Source organism: Engraulis encrasicolus, chromosome 1 (genome assembly GCF_034702125.1).
Source record: "Engraulis encrasicolus isolate BLACKSEA-1 chromosome 1, IST_EnEncr_1.0, whole genome shotgun sequence".
Classification (NCBI taxonomy): Eukaryota; Metazoa; Chordata; class Actinopteri; order Clupeiformes; family Engraulidae; genus Engraulis; species Engraulis encrasicolus.
Genome location: NC_085857.1, coordinates 10,389,809 through 10,411,959, shown reverse-complemented (window position 1 = coordinate 10,411,959; position 22,151 = coordinate 10,389,809). Strand labels below are relative to the sequence as shown.

General features: G+C 41.1%; 2 protein-coding genes across 2 annotated transcripts; both read right to left on the bottom strand.

The window, feature by feature from the left end:
* Positions 1-2,773: 2,773 nt before the first annotated feature.
* Positions 2,774-4,784, bottom strand: LOC134447493 (E3 ubiquitin/ISG15 ligase TRIM25-like). Its single transcript, XM_063196977.1, has one exon. It carries the CDS (start codon positions 3,479-3,481, stop codon positions 2,921-2,923), a length of 561 nt encoding a protein of 186 aa, XP_063053047.1. The 5' UTR covers positions 3,482-4,784; the 3' UTR covers positions 2,774-2,920.
* Positions 4,785-5,104: 320 nt separating this feature from the next.
* LOC134447345 (tripartite motif-containing protein 16-like) lies at positions 5,105-14,940 on the bottom strand. Its single transcript, XM_063196773.1, has 6 exons — positions 14,301-14,940; positions 11,487-11,582; positions 11,026-11,259; positions 9,002-9,164; positions 6,219-6,275; positions 5,105-6,070 (listed from the first exon to the last, which is right to left on the bottom strand). The coding sequence occupies exons 1-6, from the start codon at positions 14,880-14,882 to the stop codon at positions 5,553-5,555; spliced, it is 1,650 nt and encodes a 549-aa protein (XP_063052843.1). The 5' UTR covers positions 14,883-14,940; the 3' UTR covers positions 5,105-5,552.
* Positions 14,941-22,151: the final 7,211 nt, after the last annotated feature.

Genomic DNA, 22,151 nt, shown 5'->3' with positions numbered 1-22,151 from the left:
TGTATTAAACTTGCTCTATGCACATTTTGGAAAAAACTTGTGTGATTATTGAAATATTGTTCAAAATGTCGCTTTTCAATTGGGGTGTAGGCTACTCATTATTGGTGTGTGCACTGTATCTGCACATCATGGCTCACAATTTACTCTTCACAACAAAACACTCATTTGGAGAGTTAAAATGAATTAATTCTTTATTTACCACAATCCACATGCAGATAACATAATGGATGCTGTCTACAAATGAAATCAATTGAAACCCATTTGTTATTGAGCCACATTCACACAATATGTTACAATAGAAGGAAAACAGAAAATGGCTACAATCATATATCAAACATACTTCAATTTTATTTTACCTTACAAAAGCAAGTTATAGTATAAAGCTCATGTAGGTATACTCATAAATCCAAAGGTATTGATTAAATATAATGTTACAGCCCTATTTTAAAAAAGAGCTACCAGTATTGCCCATATTAGTTGCAATATGGAAAATCACATCTGATATCAACATCATCCACCACCATCGGCCCAACTTGCAAAGGCCATCACCTACATTTTTATAACACACACGGAACTACATGGACGTGCTTTGTGCATGTCACAAGAGCTTCACTACTGATCCAGGTGTAAATCCAAACCCAGGGTAGAGTGAGTGAGAGAATGTGGTCTGGACTTTGTGCAGGAGTGTCATCATGGTGTCAGAGATGCTGTAGAAGGCCAGAGTCCCTGCCCTGTGGTCCACATACACTCCTACTCTGGAGCTGGCCACTAGAGGGAGTTTGGTTTCTTTATTATTGTGGTAGCACTTTGAGTGCATCTTAATATGGGACCTTGCCTCCTCCACTCGCTTCTCGTCATGATGACATCACTGACAACAGCATTATATTTCAATATCTTGCAAAAGCTCAATTGTAGAGTCTTTTTCTCATTTGCAATTGGGATGGTGAACAGTCCCTCAAAAGTTGTTGTGGCTAGGCTGACAGCTGGGAAACTTTATCGTTTTCTCCACGGAGGAGGGGCCAGGAGGCGGGGCGAGGAGACAAGCGCAAGTGGAGGAGGCAAGGTGGCATATTAAGATGCACTCAATGTCTCTCTGGGGTAAACAGTCAGTCTCCATGACTTATCATTGTTCCCAAACCAGCTGTCATTTTCTTCTCCATTCCTGCTGATGGTTTTATACGACACGGCTATGTTAACCCACCCCTTTCCACTCCACTCAACTTCCCAGTAGCAGCGTCCAGACACACCCTCTCTACATAACACTTGCAACAGTTTATGGAATCTCTCTGGATGGTCTGGATACGGCTGGGGGGCCTCAGCTCTTATCTCCACCTTCCTGTTCCCCTCAGAGAGATGGAGACTTCTGGATGAAGTGTTTGGATCCAGTGTGAAGTGGCAGTAGTCTAATGCAGGTGGAAAAAAGAGACATATTTATGGCATGGAAGTTGACGTGTGTGTGTGTGTGTGTGTGTGTGTGTGTGTGTGTGTGTGTGTGTGTGTGTGTGTGTGTGTGTGTGTGTGTGTGTGTGTGTGTGTGTATTCTTACACTGTAAGAAGTCCTCTCTTATCACTGGTTCAGGTTCAGTAATAATTGCCTGCACTTCAGACACTGAGACAGAAAATATGACATTAGCCAAAACAATGAGATCATCATCATCATTACAGATCCCAGTTGCAGTGCTTAAAAAAATATTTGTATACATATGTCTACATCAAAGTCAAAGATATAAAGTCAGTTTTATTGTAAATGTCTTCACTCGTACTGGACATACTAAGGAAACGAAAAACATACATTCTCATGTATAGTAATGTGTATTACACTTATAAAGCAAAATAGAAGGATTTGTGGTGACTGCAATCACCCAAGGGTGCCAATGACAGTGGCTGCACTCCAAAAACAAAAAAAAACAAAGATAAAGAAACAAATTCAAAAACAAAATTAAGCCAAACACAAGAAAAGAAAAGTGGGGGGGAAAGGATGTACATACATATTGCACCAAAATAATATCCCAAAGAAAAATCACAAAGGGGACCGCCCAAAGGGTGCGTCATACAATGACTCAATTATCTCAAGAGGGGGCAGTAGAATAATCTACAGAAAACAAGATAAGTTCAATTCTTCATTAAGGCCATTTGGTTCAAGTGTGTTCATTGTATAAATCCAGTACGCCTCTCTGCACAACAACTTATTGACAATATCGCCACCTCTAGGGGGTAAACTGATCTTAAGAGACGCAGGGGAGCCATGGTTTGCCTCCATGTAGTGCCTGGCCATGGCATAAGTTGCGTTCTTAGTACGAATTGCCGTTTTGTGTTCTGGTATTCTGATTTTAAGCTGACCAATATATACAAGAGCACAGGGGCATTTTAGAAGGTAAATAACGTGTGTGCTGTTGCAATGGCAAACGATTTACCCGTCATGGGATGAAAAAAATGTTTTGCATTAGTAGAGTTAGAACACTGCGCGCAATGGCCACATTTGTAAATTTTTTGGGGGGTGTTTTTCTATATTTGGGTTTTACAGGGTTAAAGTCATATCCTATATTATACACAATGTGTCGAAGATTTCTAGTGTCGGGACCTTACCTTTTTATTGCTCCACTCTGCTGTAGCTGCGATTGAAAGCCGAAAGAAAGCCCATTGGGAAACTCCAACTCCCATTGTCATTGTGACACAGCACTCCACAGCACACAAGTGAACACTGCATACAACGAAATTGCATTTATGCCTCACCCGTGCAAGGGGGCAGCCCTCAGTGGCGCCCCATGGGGAGCAGTGCGGTGGGACGGTACCATGCTCAGGGTACCTCAGTCATGGAGGAGGATGGGGGAGAGCACTGGTTGATTACTCCCCCCACCAACCTGGCGGGTCGGGAGTCGAACCGGCAACCTCTGGGATGCAAGTCTGACACCCTAACCGCTCACCCATGACTGCCCTTTGTGTCATGGCTTTTATCTAGGTCAATCATGCACAGATAGCAGACAAGACTGTGATCAGTATGACAAAACACTTCAAGAGCCTTGTTATGACGAGAGCAAATCCTTTCCTCGAGCTGACCAGTGGCGTCGATTACTGTGTGATTTCTCCCCCTGTTAAGATCATTGTGAACTTGAAAGTGTGTTTCACAGTATGACAACAGACAATCCAGACAGGACTTCACAGCCTTGAGTTTTGTCTCAGAGCAAACATCACACTGCACATCTCCATGGTCAGCAAGAACATCAGCTTGCATTGTAGTCTTCCTAATCTCTTCCACAAGTTCGGCAATCACATTATTCTTGTTTAGAACTGGCCTTGAAATGAACGTCTGTCTACACTGTGGACAGCTATACACTCTCTTCTGGTCTTCCCCGTCCCAATGGCTGTTAATGCAGCCTGAACAGTAATTGTGTCCACAGCTGAGAGTCACTGGATCTTTCAGTAGACCCAAGCAAATAGAACACGTGAAAAGATCTTGTTTCCTTAACATCATCACTGCCATTTTTCCTCAACTGCCCGATAAGATGTCCAAGACCAAAATGGCAACGATGTACCTTACAGTCTTACTTTCATTTGTGGTCGAAACCAACGAGCTAATAAACCCTCTCTGCTCTGGTCATGTGACTCTATGAGAGTACGTAGAATGTGGAATATCCTGATGTGTGACAGAATTAAGGTTCCAACATGCAATCGTGACAGGGCACTATACCAGAACAGACAATACATAGATTATCCAAGCTGTGTAAAACAAAAGCCACTTCACATACTGTATGCTATGCTTGGTAGTGTTGGTCTAACAGGACAGATTTACTGTATGTAGGCCTATACAAAAATATGTTTGGCATAGAGCACTGTTGGCCTATTAACCCATGTTCCAACTTGATTAGCATAAAAAAACTGGTAGCTGAGTCATACTGAGACGTCTGAACACCCCTAGCTCTTTGGGTGAAACACTTCCTGGAAGGCACTTGCTCAACTTGCTCAAAACTCTCTTCCAGTAGGCCTACACCCACTGTTCAGTGGTATCCTGAATCTTCATGTTTAACCTTTGTGCGCCACATGAAAGTGACATTGAGGATTTGTGAAGATTTGTTTTGTCCTGTTATGAAATCTGTTCCCTCACCATCACATATCTCTGTCCACAATACATCATGAGATAGATATCTGATTTTTAAAAACAAATTAAAGCTTTATTAACCAGTCCATCACCTGCTAACATATGACACACTGTATTCAAATCAAAGGAAACACACTGAACTTGTCTTTGAACTGCATGCATAATATCAGAAATTACAATATATGCTGTATATATAAAAAATGAAATCATAAATGGAATAACAGAGGGATTACAACCATGTGGAAAACATAGTATAGTAAATATATTCCAATATTTTATCCCCAGTATGTAAGTATCGGAGAGCCATTTTTCACTGTCAACGACTTGATTCAGTGTTGCAGCCTACCAGTGTAATCCATGTGTAATATGGAAAATCACATATACTGTACATACATAATACATCCACATACATACATCCACCACCAGCCTAATTTACAAAGGCCACCACCTATATTATAACATATCATTTTAAGCACAGAAACATGCTCTGAAACAGCCATAGGACATTTAATGCAGGCTAATTTTATATCAGATTTCAGTCGTCTTGTCTGTCGTATTCCACCTTCCACAGAGTTTTACAGAGACAAACTGACTTCCCCATGATGCATACCAGTGGAATGAGAGAGGTGCAGCATACCATTCTAACAGCTCGACTGTCTACAGGTGGCGCTGCGGCTAAGGGGAAAAATGTACTTCGGATTTGCATAAGAGTAAACGGTAACACATTATTTTAGGGACACATCTATTAGCACTAATACATACAATGTCCCTGTATAAGTAACTTGTAAGGCATGTACAAAGCAAAATCAGACATTTGTTAGGCATGTATTCACAAATGTCTTGTTCATGCACAATAAGGGATTTATTACCAATTTAACCTTAGTAAGGACCTAGTAGGCCTTAGTGTTTGCTTAGTACATGCCTTACAAGTTACTTATGCAGGCATTAACATTGTATGTATTAGTGCTAATAGATGTATTCCTAAAATAAAGTGTTACCGACTACACTTTCCATACCTTCGCAGGGGAGGCATGTGACATCTGATCTTGTTTTTTTTCCCTAAGGAAATTATTTCCTGTCTCACCAATAAGTCAATAAGTTTAAAGCCCTCTCCAACATTATAATATTAATTGTCCAGGATTTCAATAGCATATGAAATGAACACACATCTGCATTTGACTGCTCTTTGTTTTATCTCACCAGTCACCTTTCCTTTGATTCTGCGCAGCAATCGTAAAATCAGTTTGCACCACGAGTACTGCTGTTGCTTGGAAACCACATTGTTTATTTACTACGTGTAGGCTACTTTACTTCAGTGACACTCGTCAGTTTACCGGCAGGCTAATTTTATGATGATGCATACCAGCGAAATGAGAGAGGTGCGGTTCAATTTCAGCATTCCATTCTGTGTATTAATGTGTGAGTGATGATCGGGAAAATCAAGATACACTGTGAGTTACAAGAGCTTCGCTGTGGAGCCCACCAGAAACCCAAACCCAGGGTAGAGTGTGTGAGAGAATGTGGTCTGGACTTTGTGCAGGAGTGTCATGGTGTCAGAGATGTTGTAGAAGGCCAGAGTCCCTGCCCTGTGGTCCACATACACTCCTACTCTGGGGCTGGCCACTAGAGGGAGGTAGCTTTCCACATTGTTGTGATAGAACACTGCCTCTCTGGGGTAGACACTAAGTTTCCAGGACTGAGAATTTTTTCCAAACCAGCTCTGATCTTGGTTTCCTTTCCTGCTTATGGTTTTATATGAAACTGCTATAGCAGTCCCAGCGCCGCCCCACTCAACTTCCCAGTAGCAGCGTCCAGACACACCTTCTCTACACAGCACCTGACTCCGGTCACTAAATCTCTCTGGATGATCTGGATATGACTGTGGGGCCACCCTCATCTCCACCCTCCTGTTCCCCTCAGACAGATGGAGTTTTCTGTGTGCAGTGTTTGGATCCAGTGTGAACTGACAGTAATCTAATGCAAGAGAAGAAACATATTTATTAGCAAAGAAATCTGATGTTATATATTGACAGATCAGGTTTCTCTCTCTCTCTCTCTCTCTCTCTCTCTCTCTCTCTCTCTCTCTCTCTCTCTCTCTCTCTCTGGTTGTCATATTTCTTACACTGTAAGAAGTCCTCTCTGGTCACTGGTTCAGTCATAACAGCCTGTACTCCAGACACTGAGACAGAAAATATGACATGAGCCACAATAACTGCATGCAAATTATCATCACAACAATCAGCAGTCCCCACTGGTTTTGCTCATTTAATTCTCAAAATAGCATGGACAAAGACCCAAACCAACTCGGGATTTTTCACAACTGAATGGCATTTCTCACAAGCTTTGTACTACATGGGGGCTTCACCTAAGTGTCAACCATGCTCAAGGAGGAAGCGGACTCTACTGCTACACCTACATCTTTGCAAATGTTTACATGGGTTCTAATTTTTTGTTTCCCCCTGTCTGCGCCAAACTAGCTGCGCACAACTCAACCTCTGATTGTTGGAAACCGCTGTCAGTCAAAAAAAATAGCTCATGTGGTTGACTGTCAGTGTCTTGCCCCTCCTCAAAACATTGTGTTTACAAACATGGCAAACCCATGTACAAACCCCAACTCCGATGAAGTTGGGACGTTTGGTAAACAGTGAATAAAATCAAAATGCTATCATTTTCAAAACATTCAATCTATTCATTAGATGGAGAATAGTGAAAAGACAACATATTAAGTGTTAAAACCGTTAAAACTGTTTTGGGGGACATATGTACTCATTTCTAATTTGATAAATCCAACACGTCTCAAAAGAGTTGGGACGGGGACAATAAATGGCAGCAAATGTCGAGGAAGACTAAAAACAAAACAAAAGACACTTAACAGTTAAATACATTAACCGATGAGATGATTTTATATAAAAAACAGTGTTAATTCCTATCTTGGACATGATTTCACCAGCTTAAATGGTGGGTGTATTCCTTGTCATGTTTTGCAGTGTTTTCCTTTCTGTAGTGCTTACAGTGCGACAGGTCTTGACCAAAAACCCACCATTTTATCACCTGCTGGTCCTTATGATGGAGCCAAACTGTTAAAACATAGTAGAGAATGCAATTTGACCTTACTATGTGGCAGTAATCGAAGATCTCCCTTCAAAATATAATGCATGAGTGGCTTTTCATGCTGTTTAAAACCCATTTATACCATTCAGCACTGTATTTAACTCTACAGATGAGTGAGAACATCTTAACCAATGCACTACTGCACCCGCATGCCATCATGGAGGCTGACTTTTGAAGCTAGCACTAACACAAGTTGGATGGTCCATTTTCACTGTAGCACAGGATGTGCAATGCTCTATTATTGTCAAAAAGAATGGACTTCTACAACTTCTGCTGACTTCTGTAAGCAAAGGACAGTTTCCCATGTCTTCTGGGTCTATTTCAAGTTAGCTCAGGTGCTTAGGAGAATGTTACACCCCTGTATCATTTTCATGCATTAAGCATTCTTAATATGGTCAATTTTCAATAGCTCTAATTCCTGGAGTGCTAGAGTGAGACTACAGCCAATATATATTTCATGATGTCATGAACCTATACAATGATTTTATTAACAAAAATATGTCTTATATACACTCAATCGTGGTAAATCAAAGGGAATTCAAAAATGTATGTAATAACTATGGTAATTATTCCCTTTGCATCTTTAATTCTGAGTGACTCAGCCTCTCTGTGATGATCTTATACCTGGACACCTATATTGTCCGTCAGTACAATTCATTCGAACTGTTCTTCTTTGTTGTTTTATCTTATTTGGATGTTTACTAACTTTCACTGATCCCCGTCCCAACTCTTTTGAGACGTGTTGGATTTATCAAATTAGAAATGAGTACATATGTCCCCCAAAACAATATTTTTTCTCGGTTTTAACAATTAATATGTTGTCTTTTCACTATTCTCCATCTAATGAATAGATTGAATGTTTTGAAAATGATAGCATTTTGATTTTATTCACTGTTTACCAAACGTCCCAACTTCATCGGAGTTGGGGTTTGTATACGAGTAGTCTACAGTTAACACAACAAGCTCATATTAAGGACATTTCCCATCCTCTCAACAAAGAAGATGGGCGAGTCATCTTTTTTATGTCATGTCCCCAAGAGAGAGAACGCTCTCCCCCTTCATATTAGGACTGCCCATTCCATTAAACGGGCACAATGTAGGATTACGTAGTTTGTGCGGTGCCCGAGGCACGCCTGTCTAAAAATCTACACCGTCATGAAAAAATGCTGTTGAACTAAGCTCATTTTCATCACAGAATGCCAGCAGTTGAATTTGTATCTGGCGGTATGTAAAGCAAATCTTTAGTATGCGAAGTGTTTCCCATGACACTTGTTTGGGACGCTCTTGTAAAAAATTACATTCGGGTTCTCTGAGAGTGAAGCGTGTAAGAGGTCGCGAGATAAATAATACAAAATACAATTACAAAATACAATACCCAAATAAGTTGAAAAACAGCTGCCAGTACTAACTATGTTACATTATGCTGACAGCATTGATATTCCAGTAGCCATGATTTTAACTGTTTACTAAATGAGGTTACTGTTGGCAGTTTTTTCAATTACACTGGGAGGCAACAAAAAACACATTTTTAAACTCTTGCCTATTTTTAGCCTTTGTATCGGGATTATTTATTTATGCAATCTGTTGTTGCTTTTAAATTCAGTTGTTTTTGTTTTCTATGCTCTCAACTAGTTTTTACTTTAAACTGCTTTTATTTTATATTTATTTGCTGTTGTTTTTAAGTAATTAGGGATTATATACTGTATATTCTCACCACACCACTGACTTTTAATGTTTTTTAAACAGTCACTTTGGAATTAGATCTTCAATGACAACACACTTCACAAGTCTAACCTGTAGTAGATATGTTGACAGTCTCCTGCTCGAGGATTGACTCTAATTTCTCCTTCATTTCAGAGACAGATGTTTTCACCGGCTCAAATGAGAGGTAAGGGTGGCTGAGGGTCATGTTGGTTGGAATTGTACTGTCAGGAATATCACAGGTGGATCCGGCATTCTGTAGAGACACACACACACACACACACACACACACACACACACACACACACACACACACACACACACACACACACACACACACACACACACACACACACACATAGTTCACTTCTTTATTTGTGCCCACAATTCAAAATTGAGTTTCCATAGACACAAATTTATCAGTTGCAAAGATACTCAGGCATGAACTAGATAAGTGTCACCACAGTGATCAATAATCCGTGGGGTATAAGTCTCAAGGATATACACAGCACCTTCTTCTCCATATGTGTCTACTACCAATTATTGATGATATTGAACAATATTTAAGCAAGGTTTTTGCATTCATTTTTGGGAAGCCAAGCATCCTTAGTCCCCTAGTGGCCGGTCTATGCAAGTGGCCCAAACTTCCAAATACAAGCACTATATATTGGCATTTGTAGCCCATCACAGTGATTTCCTGCACAAGTGGTTGATACTTCATTAGTTTCTCACAAAACGTTTCTTCTAGATATGAGTCAAAGCAACATCCTACTTCCACTATATCAACAGTTCGAGTTGCATTCAGTCCATTAAAAGCAGTTGGGTTCTGGTTTAGAGCAAACATTTGGGGTTTTAGAACACAGTTTGTATACATTGTTACAGGTGAGGGGCAAACATATTGCAGTTTTTCTAACAAAAGGTGCCGAGCATTTTGTGGGTGGGTGTAATGACTGGGCCAGGACAATAGGGGAGCTGTGGCGCTGGAGGACAGGAAGTGCCTGGACTGAAATGACGACTCCCTTTAAAAACAGGAATTTGCAGGTGCCAGGATCTCTTTGGTCTCCTTTGTTGAGGGGGTAAGGTTGGTGGCGCGCAGGGGTCCGTATCTCGAAAGCGTCTTTGCTAACGACGGTAGCAACGTCCTTCGTAAGAGCGACTCAACTCTCTCTCAACAGCGACGCTCACCACTAAATCCAAGGGAATGGTAAGACGGTCTCAAGATGGTCTAAAGACGGTTAGCAACGACAAGAATCGAGAAACGGACCCCAGGTCTTTGTTGTTGTTGTTGTTGTTGTGTGTGTATGCGTGTAATGTAACGTAACTATTTAACTCACCTGATTAACTTACTTGATCTCCAGTAGCTAGGCTGTGCAACCTGGTGACTTGGGTCCATTTAGAGTTGTCAAGTGCAGTTACAATGTGTGATTGGTGTATGATTGTTGTGTGTGTCCTATTTGATTGTTCTTTGTTTGTCTCAGACAAGGTGGCCAACCTGTACTGGGGCACTGTGCGCCACCAATACTCCAGCCTGCGGTCCAGCATAGGTTGTCTTTTGGGATTTGGTAACGTGTGTTGATGTTATGCTTTTTAGATACTGTATTGTTTGCTAAATTAAATAAAGTCATTTGTATTTAACTAGTATGGTTTTAAGCTCATTCATTGTAGGCCACTGGCTGGGGTAAGGAGTTTAGCTGTTCGACACAGGCCAAACGCATGTGTTGGTTTTAGTCTGAGTTTGTAGTGCTTTTAACCCTTTACTCACCAAACTACTGTGTGTGTCTTTGCAGTGAACATGTAATGGTTTATATGATTTGTAGTGTTCCCTGTTTGCAGTGTTACCTGTTGGTGAGCAGCTACCACTCCAATCCTCCCTTTTGTCTTCTGTGTTTTGTGATTTAATAAAACCTCAATTAATTTGAAACTGTGTCCTTGCTCTTTGTTGTCAATAACTTACTGGTGTTTGAACCTAGTGTTACACACACACATTTTGAAAAATATTGTGAATACATGTGCATACTTGGCCTATTTGTGTAAACAAAACGTTCACTTAATGTTGGGATATATGGTACTTTGTACTTCAATCATTTGATGACATTGTAATGTAACGTGACAGTCACCTTGAGGAAATGGATGGGATCCTGTGTGTGTGAAAGCTGCTCCATCTCAGCTACTCTCTTCTTCAGCTCAGAGATCTCCTCTTCAAGATCCTTCAGGAGTCCTTCAGCTCGACTCACCTCAGCCTTCTCCTGAGCTCTGATCAGCTCGGTCACCTCAGAGCGCCTTCTCTCAACAGAGCGAATGACGTCATCAAACATCTTGTCACTGTGTTCCACTGCAGACTGTGCTGAGCTCTATCAGGAGGCACACAAACAGAAGCCATGAACACAGAAGAACATAATTAGTGGTCTTTGCAGTCTATTTTGTGGAGCATAAATGCATAATTTACGAAAGAAAACTCTGCCCACATCTGTTTGCTGCATAGTAGCAGTGCAGTCCAAAGCCATCTACTTCATGGTCAATGTTTTTTTTTGTCCACAAGGTTGTACTTTTCAGTTTGTGTCCTTCTTGGTTGACTCACCTTCAGAGTCTCAACTGCTCTCCTCAGCTCCTGAACCTCCTTCTCCCTCTTCTGGATTGTCTGCTGGCATCTCATCTGGATCTCACCCAATTCTTCCTGTTTAAATTGATTCACAACATCACATCAGTCTCCTGTGAAACCACACAGTAAATAGACCTGTTGCACAATTTACATACACCAAGTATTTGTTTTGCTGGGCTTAGCCTACATTAAGATAATATTATAGCTTACGTAGGCCTATACAGTGTATAAGTTATAATCATAAAAGAAAATTAGAAAACAAATCGCCAAAGAAAGTACAAACAGCACTCAATATCGTTTCATATATGTTTATATAAGAGGGGTTTCATAATCACCCCCATGATCAATGATATCATTGAACCTGTTTACATTACAACAATAATGGGATTATTGTAGTAAATGGTTTGTTGTCGTTTACATGCAGTCTTTCGGTTACATGTGTTCCACTCAAGTGTGTGACACAAAGCTAAAATTCAAGGCATGTGATTGGCTACGTATCATTCTAAAATGCAATAACCTGATAATAACCTGATTATGCTGAATAAATGTCTTGAGAAATCAGTTTATTAGCCAAAAACCCACCTGTGTGAATCAGATTTCTCATAAATCGATAAGTGCAATAAAGATTATTTTAAACAGTTTATTCAGTTTACACGAGCACTTGAATAAACCAGTTACTCCAAAAACCTGATCATAACTTGTTTATTGATGTGGATATAGTCAAACAACTTAAAAGCAACAACTTGTAATTACTGCAATTACTGTATTTCTACCCAAAATAGTAATGTTTTGTGTTGCTGTTTACGGGGTTCCCACAAGATGCAGCCATCCTAAAAAGGATATCTCCTCAGCCCGTCCTAGCAAAGGGGGCCCAGAAGAGGATGCCCGAGACAGCAGCTGTCCTGACCTCATCCCCATACCAGAAGATGCTCCAGGTCATGGTGACAAGAGGCGAAAGAGTCAAAGGACCACAAAATAAGAAGGGAAAGGCCAAATCAAATGATGATGCCGAGTTTGTGTTAAACACTAAAAAACTTTGTTTGAAAAAAAAAAGTATGTTTATATAGCGAGGAGCTTTTTCAGTAAGGGGGGGGGGGGGTGGATCCAGTGTGAGAGCTGTCAGAACAGAAGTGGTCGCACGTTGAGTGTTCCAATGAAAATGGTGGGGAATTTATATGTGAACTTTGCATGTCTGAATACTCCACTAGTCGGGTAAAAGGACCCCTTAGCACAATTTTTGTTTGTATTAAAAATGTCATTAAGGGTAATTGTGCACATCGCTGTTGTTAACAACTATGGTTAAAATTGACCACATGGTTAACATCTACTTGGAGAAAAAAAATACTTTTCAGTAGCCTCTTACTGCAGCTGGGGTCGCCGGTGACCCTATTCACTTGTTGAAAATGCTAAACTACATCATAACAACATTGCTATGACATTACAGAGAGCCATAGTGCTGCGCTAAGGGGTTAAAGGGACACTGTGTAAGATGTTTAGTTGTTTATTTCCAGAATTCATGCCCATTCACTAATGTTTTTCATGAGTACTTACCACCACCATCAAATTCTAAGTATTCATTATGACTGGGAAAATTACCCTTTTCATGGATCTTCTCCATGGTCTGCCATTTTTAATTTCCAGAAATAGACATTTTTAGCTGCAAAAATGACTGTATTGGGCCATACTAGAAAATAGCCTATTAGTTTATTACTTACTAAACTTTCATGGAAAGATCACATTTGGCAATAGCCCTGTTTCAATGAGCAGCATAGTTGCAGTACCCTTTTTGACCATTTCCTGCACAGTGAGTGCATACTGTAGCTCCAACCGTATCTCACTCATTTCGTGAAGTATTCACGAAAAAAATAGATTAATTTTCGTGGTGCATTCACGTTATTGCCCGTTTTTCGTGGTAGGGCAACGAAACGCTGCCTATTCACTTGAATTGCCCGACTGTTGCCTAGCGACCCACTAGTTTGATGCCCTTTCGGTAGCCTACCGTCACATGGTAATCAAACATTTCAAACAAGCAATTTAGGGTTAGGTTTAGGGTCAAGGTTAGGGTTAGGGTTAGGTTTAGGGTTAAGTAGGGTTAAGGTTAGGGTTAGGGTTAGGTTTAGGTTTAGGGGACATAAGGCGTAAGTACCGAAAGGGCGTCGAATTAGTGAGTCCCGAGTGTATCAGCAGTGTTCTGTCAGCACCCCCTCCCCGCCCCTGCAGACGCTTGGATAACCATAGCAGCAGTGGGGCAATTCAAGTGAATAGGCAGCGTTTCGTTGCCCTACCACGAAAAACGGGCAATAACGTGAATGCACCACGAAAATTAATCTATTTTTTTCGCATAGACTTTACGAAAGGCGTGAGATAGGGCTGTATGTAATACGCACTCAGTGCCCCTTTAAGGCTCATTGCAAATTGCGAGTCCTGTCCTCCTGTCATACTATAGGTACCTGTCTATGGCTTATGAAACGGCATTGGCGAACACATCTGTGTCTTTGATAATAAAGGAGGATAAAATCTGACCATTATAAGGTGATAGGCCTACTGTAGCTACCTGCTTTTTTAGTCCTGTGTAAAGTAGCCCCCCCTAGACATGATATTCCTGCATAGCCATATGGTTACCAATGCAGGACTAACTAGGTGAAACATAGGCCTATCACCTGATGAAATAGGTGACTCTAGTCTCTCCAGGATCCTCGGTGGAGTCAAAGTCAAGTAGGCCTAACAGGAAATTCTCAGTGCATTTAAACAATATAATGCAAAAGAAAATATGTGGAGTGTTGCAGGTCTTACCTTTTTCTTGCTCCACTCCGTTGCAGCTGAGACGGTGTCATGGCCTTTATGCTCCTCCATCAGACAAAAATAACAAATACAACTCTGATCAGTACGGCAAAATATGTCAAGAGCTTTCTTATGAATGGAGCAAATCCTTTCCTGTAGCTGGCCAGTGGCGTCGATTAGCGAATGACTTCTACCCGGGTTAAGGTCATTGTGAGCTTTAAAGTGAGTTTCACAATATGACAGCAGACAATCCAGACAGGACTTCACAGCCTTGAGTTTTGTCCCGGAGGCACAAACATCACACTCCACATCTCCATGGTCAGCGGGAGCAGGTTCAATTGTAGGTCTGGTCTTTCTCATTTCTTCCACAAGTTCGGCAACCATATAATTCCGTTTCAAAACTGGCCTAGAAGTGAATGTGTGTCTACACTGGGGACAGCTGTAGACTCCCTTCTGATCTTCCTGATCCCAACAGCCGTTAATGCAGCCCGAACAGTAATTGTGTCCACAGTGAAGAGTCACTGGATCCTTCAGTAGATCCAAGCAAATAGAACACATAAAAATATCTTGCTTACTTGACATTGCTTTAGCCATTTTTCCTCAGCTGCTCACGGCGACGTCGAAAACCTGTCTAGCAACAATTTCCCTTCACTTTCGTTTTAGGTGAAATGCTTCCTGAAAAAACAGTTTCAATAGTGGAGTAATGCTGCCCCCTGCTGACAGTTGATGGAACAAGTGTGAAACAGTGTACTGCTGTTGGAGCACACCCACATGCTGGGGCCCTAGCTCTTGTGGGGCCCAAATCCTGGACCCCACATGTTTTTACCCATTTTTCTGGGGAAGTTTTGTTGTTACTGGTAAAAGTTGTTTAGTCCTCATACAGCCTGTACTCTAAGTCTCATCATCACAAGTCAGTATTCACAACATAGATATTTGAAGTGTTACACTAAATTGAGACTTTATTTACCACAATCCCTCACCTGCAGATAACATAACAAACACTGTGGCTACTGTATACAAATCAAACTAAATCCATTTGTCATTGAACCACATATTTCGTACAATATGCTACAGAAACAGAAAAGGGGTACAATCATGTAGAAAACTTATATCAACTTATATCAACCAAGTTATTGATTCTGCAAATAGGCTATGTGCAGTTACAGCACAATTTTAAACAAACGCCCACATTCTATGCCTATTTGGTATAATATGGAAAAACACATTTTCTATTGACATCACCCACCACCTGCCCAGCTTATAAAGGTCACTACCTATATACATTTACGTAACATAGAAAATGTGCATTTAAACAGTGCTATGATGGGACATTTATTCGTAATGCAGGGTAATTTTTGTGTCAGATTTCACTCATCTTGTTTTCATAATCAACTTTCCACCTGAGTTTTACACAGTTAGAGAGTAACTTCACCATGAAACATGCAACCAAATTAATGTGTGTGATGGGTAAATCCAGGTAGACTTTGTGTCCGATTATTGAACATAGTGTGGACGGAGTCTGTACGGTAGAGGTGAACTCTGTTCAGGACGGTCATTGTGTCAGAGAGATTCTGTAGAAGACCAGGCTTCCCAATCTACATACATACAATGCACATAATGGAACTGACAATTACAGGCAATTTGTATTTAAACTTCTAATCTATTGCCAAGTACTAATCATGGCCAGTACTGGCCAATACAAAAACATTACCATGACCATGTTTTTGGCATGTCCCCCGGACCTAATTCTTGGTGATGAGATGTGTGATGTCTGTGCATGTAACAAAACACATGGATCCACAGACTCCAGGTGTGCTACATGCACGTGAGTCACAAGAGCTTCACTGATGATCCATTTGTTAATGCAAACCCCGGGTAAAGTGTGTGAGAGAATGTGGTCTGGACTTTGTGCAGGAGTGTCATCATGGTGTCAGAGATGCTGTAGAAGGCCAGAGTGCCTGCCCTGTGGTCCACATACACTCCTACTCTGGAGCTGGCCACTAGAGGGAGTTAAGTGGTTTCACAATTATGGCGGACATGTATTTTTGGGGTCGGCAGTAAGTCTCCATGACTGTTCATTGTTCCCAAACCAGCTGTCATCCCAGTACCCTTTCCTGTTTTTTGTTTTATATGCCACAGCTATATTAACCCACTCACCACTCCACTCAACTTCTCAGTAGCAGCGTCCAGACACACCCTCTTTACACAGCACCTGCCAACTGCCTTCAAATTTCTCTGGATATGACTGGACAGCACCCCCCGCCTCCACCTTCCTGTTCCCCTCAGACAAACGGAGCCTTCTGTTTGCAGTGTTTGGATCCAGTGTGATGTGGTGGTAATCTAATATGATAAAAAGCAAGAATATACGTACAGTATATTAATCACTTTATATATTTACCTATCTGCTGAAAGCTCAGATGCTATCTACCGAAAAATACGATTTTTAGCTGTGGCACGTGCACGTGTGTGTGTGTGTGTGTGTGTGTTTCTCCTTACACTGTAAGAAGTCCTCCCTGGTCGCTGGTTCAGTAATAGCAGCCTGCACTTCAGACACTGAGACAGGAAGTATGACATTAGCCTCTACCTGAATCATCATTAAACACAGCAATCACCTCTACCTGCATTAAAACATGGAAATAATTATGACATAGTAACGTGACAGTTTGAGTCCTCAGCTGAAAACAATTTCATCAATATCTACTGTATTATTTTGTGGGAAAGCATCTGGTACTAAAGATGTTAAGTGATGCCGTATGTGCCCTACGTATAGCTGGGTAATGGTGCATGATGCAGGTGAGAAATGTAGCCTACAATCTCTATTTGACGTCGGTCATTAACAACCGACACTTTGCATCATTATGGGAAAATAAAAATGTAGGTTATCTATTATATTTGCAATCAAGTGTAAATGGACCTGTGTGTCATGCAGCGATCTCTACAAATGTATCAATGGCAAGTTTTCATTTTCATCATGCCATATATGCTATTTTAAGTCTCTTTGTTTAAAAGTTCCTGATAAGTGTAAATAATTTAACTTTGGTTCAAATGGACCTGTGTGAACACAACCATGTGTGAACTGAACTCACAATACAAACCTGAATGAATCTGAACTACTGGAGCTTCAAAATAACACGCTCTAATCAGAGCAGTGGCAGCATCTCTAAATGTAAGCCTGTGGCTGCTGACAAAGTGTCTTGGTAATGACTTACTGAGTGGTGGCAGGCGTTTGCTGTCTGTTCTTCTGAATGGGAGTTCAGGATCAGTGTCTGGAAATCAAGACAGAGACAGCCAATCATATTACATGTATGACAAGGTGCTGCTTTTTTATTGGATAATCATACAAATGCATGGGAACACATATTTTGTGTGTGTGTGTGTGTGTGTGTGTGTGTGTGTGTGTGTGTGTGTGTGTGTGTGTGTGTGTGTGTGTGTGTGTGTGTGTGTGGATTCTTGATTGCATGTATGAAGACTCACAGTCTATACCTTGCAACATCTGCACAGTTGCCACTGTTTTGAGATGCAGAAGAAAAATGTGTTAGTAATCCTGACTCAAGTCTTGCTTTTCAACAAGGCTGTTGAAGATGTTTGTGTAACTTATATGTTTGTCTGACCTGCTGCTGATATGTTGATTGCTTCCTGTTTGAAGGTCGAATCCAATTTCTCCCCCAGTTGCGTCTTCAGTGAAGAGACAGATGTTTTCACCGGCTCAAAGGAGGAGTTGCCGAGGGTCATGGAGGCTGATATTGCAGTGTGAGGAATATTGGTGATGGAGCTTACATTCTGTTGGGAAAAATACACATATGTGTAACATAAAACGAATGAAAGAGAGTAGAATTTAGTTACTTCAAGTTGCTATTGAATGTTGTGAGTAATCTTAACCGCTACAATGTATACTGTATACACAACCAGCATCCTACAAATGAAGGAGCATTTATGTTGTGATATACTGCCGTTGCAAATATAGTTCACATAGTCACCTTGAGGAAATGGATGTGATCTTGTGTGCGCGAAAGCTTCTCCATCTCAGCAACTCTATTCTTTAGGTCAGAGATCTCCTGCTCCAGTCGTTTCAGGAGTCGTTCAGCATGATTCACCTCAGCCTTCTCCTGAGCTCTGATCAGCTCTGTCATCTCAGAGCGCCTTCTCTCAACAGAGCGAATGATGTCATCAAACATCTGGTCACTGTGTTCCACTGCAGACTGTGCTGAGCTCTACATCAAGGCACACATCAAGGCACACAAAGAGAGAGTTCAGAATACAACAGAGGGAAATCATTCATGACGCATGAATGCATGTTTTAAGCGATTTGCTTCAAATACATGTAAGATTTCCAATAGCGTCAACCAAAATTGAATAACCAGTCTGACAGCATCCTTAGTTACCCTTATATCCGAGAGCCGTGGCCTATAGGATAGCCCCTTAACCTCCTCTGGCACGCTGTCATAGACATTGAAAATTAACTTCTCTATACTGCCCTACAATCTTAGAACGCAGTAACTCTGAAAACGGCAAACTGAGAAAAAAGGCTTCAAAGTTTTCCATATGGCGCGACAACTGTGTTGCCGGTAAATTGGTGGTGACACTTCCTGGTAATGCTTGTTTAGGATAGAAATTTAATGCACACAAAAAACAAACAAAAAAACAACATTTATGTGTCTTTTTGCCACAAAAAACAGAGTTACTGCGTTCTTGGCTGGTATTACTGCCACAAAATGGAGTAACTGCAGGAGTTACTGCGTTCTTAGCTTGTATTACTGTCTACTCCCAAACCAGTCCCATTGGAACGTGCAGCAGTAACTCGCCGACTTACTGCGTTTTTGTTTAACTTTTTTGGGGTAATTTTTGCACTTTCAAAATGAGTTTTCTCCAAAACGGGACGGTGTTGGACCACCATTTTTGGACACAAGACAAATGAGGTAGTTTAGAACCCATTTCCGATATAAAAAAAAAATCGACCATTTTGAGTTACTGCGTTCTTGTATTGCACGGCAGTATAGTACTACACTACTATGACAGTGCACGGGGCCTTTAGTAATACATTACGACTTGGTCATTGCCATTGTGGTAACAGCTTACTTATAATGCCGTGTCTTAAGGGGTTAAAGCGATGGGCTTTAGATCAGAGAATTACAAGTTCGAATCCTAATTGTCCGCTCCATAGTGCCCTCCATGGCTGAGGTGCCCTTGAGCAGCTATCCCCATACTGCTCCACGGACTGGAACTAATACCCTGTAAATAACATAGGTTTCTTTAGATAAAAACATCAACCAAGTGTTATGTAACATATGGTAATGTATACCTCTATGGAACTGAATCAACAGGGTTTTGTAGACTAGCCCGCCCCCAGGGTTGCTAGTTTTAAGGTGTTGTTCTTGTATCATTCCTCACATTCAGAGTCTCAACTGCTCTCCTCAGCTCCTGAACCTCCTTCTCTCTCTTCTGGATTGTCTGCTGGCATCTCGTCTGGATCTTGAGAAAGCTTTGCTGTTTAAATAGATCATAATTCATGTTCAGATATTACTTGCATTAAACTTTTCACCGCATCCTATGCATTAGGATCATATAGGCCTATATAGTGTAGCAAAGTGTGCCGCCCTGTGTAATATTTTGATAGCTCTGCACCACAGGATTAGATTTACTGCAGGAAGCATAATACACAGTATACCACAATCATAAATTGCCACCCACAGCATATCATAGCTGTGTTCAAACTGAAGATGGTTTATAATTATCAATGCAATTACAGCAAAAAAAACAAACATCACCATCAACTTGTCATTTAACCCATTTAAGCCTATAAGGCATCTGGAAAAAGGCCTGCTGAATGCCCAAGCCCTTCTTGGGAAAAGGTGCCCTCTGCCTCTTAAAACCTAAATATCTCATGCCTCTGAAGCACATTAACACATGAGATGAGTTGCATTAGAACGTGTTCATTCAGCTCTAACATACCCTCGTTTTCAATAAAAAACTCAAATCTCAAGAGCCTGAATGCAGCGTATACATTGACAGTATATGCGTATACTATGTCGCTCCAGACGCCAAAGGTCAAATAATCATAAAGATAGAATAGAATCATATAGATATTACTGTACTGACAAAAAGGCTATGCTCTGAAGTCACAGTAAGTTAGCAGGTTGATGTTTCACCACATTTTGTTAGCCCTGGACCTTGCACAGTCATTTCCAGGTCCTTCTACCATTGGTGCAGTGACAAAGTCGAACTTGCAAGGAGTTGCAAGCTAAATCAGATTACAGTCCATTAAATACATATGACAATACATTTCCATTATACAGTGGCTACGTTTACCTGATGTTTTTAATTGCGAATTAATAATTCAGAATTACCTAGTTCTGTCGAGTTTACTTTGAGCTTTCATTTAATTCTGAATTAGGAAGTGTTTACATGACGTTTTTAAAGTGGAATTAAGCTTTATTCAGAATTAAAGTGAGTTCATTCGGAACTAAATGGCTCATGTAAACAAGTCTTATGCCTTAAAGACGTGGAGTTGTAGCTCTTACCTTTTTATTACTACACTCTGCTGCTACTGCGATGGTGTCGTGGCCTTTATGTTGGTCCATTGTGCACAAGTAGCAGACACAACTCTGATCAGTACGACAAAAGATTTCAAGAACCTTGTTGTGAAGGGAGCAAATCCTTTCCTGTAGATGACCAGTGGCATCGACTACTGCGTGATTTCTACCCGGGTTAAGGTCATTGTGAGCTTTAAAGTGAGATTCACAATACGACAACAGACAATCCAGACAGGACTTCACAGCTTTGAGTTTTCTCCCGGAGCAAACATCACACTCCACATCTCCATAACCAGCAAGAACATCAGGCTGAACTGTAGTCTTCCTCATTTCTTCCACAAGTTCAGCAATAACATTGTTTTTGTTCAGAACTGGTCTTGAAGTGAACTTCTTTCTACACTGAGGGCAGCTGTTCACTCCCTTCTGATCTTCCTGATCCCAACAGCCGTTAATGCAGCCAGAACAGTAATTGTGTCCACAGTTGAGAGTCACTGGATCCTTCAGAAGATCCAAGCAAATAGAACACATGAAAAGACCTTGTTTGCTTGACTTCGCTTCTGCCATTTTTTCACAACTGCTCATGAACACGTCCAACACCTGTAGGACCACAGTTCACCTGAGTTTCTATCATGCTGTCGCCCGTCCTGGAAGGAACTAGTGTACTGTAACACTGGAGTAATGCTGCCACCTGCTGCCAATTGATATTGTGTATGTGTGTGTCGTGTGTGTGTGTGTGTGTGTGTGTGTGTGCGTGTGCGTGTGTTTGTGTGTGTGTTGACGCACACGTCTGAATGATCTCCAGCGATCTCCTTTCTTGTGCTGTCAGTGAGAAAAATCGCCCGCCTTAAAAAAATGTTTAGATATCCCGAATCCCGCCTCCTGCTCTCTGTGATTGGACGAGCGAAAGAACCAATCACAAACGTTTCTGCCCTCAGAACATGTTTTGGTAAGCGAAACTCCCATCTGCCGATCTCCTTCCTCCAAGTAACTGTGTTCAAGTGGTGCCCAGAACCTTCTACTTAGGCTTCATCATGTCTGAGGAAGTCCATGTATGAAAGTTTGAGTATCAGTCATCATACACACCCTGAACTCTCCATCTCATCATCACATGATGCCACTATTCACTATGTATGCATGGGTTCATCGTGTTTGTAAACACGATATTGTGAGGAGGGGCAAGACATTGGCAGCCAGCCACGAGAGCACATTTTTTGACCGACAGTGGTTTCCAACAATCAGAGATTGAGTTGTGCGCAGCTAGTTTTGGGCAGTCAGGGGAAAACAAAAAGTTAGAACCCAGTATACAAAAGAAAGACATTTGGAGTGTTCATTG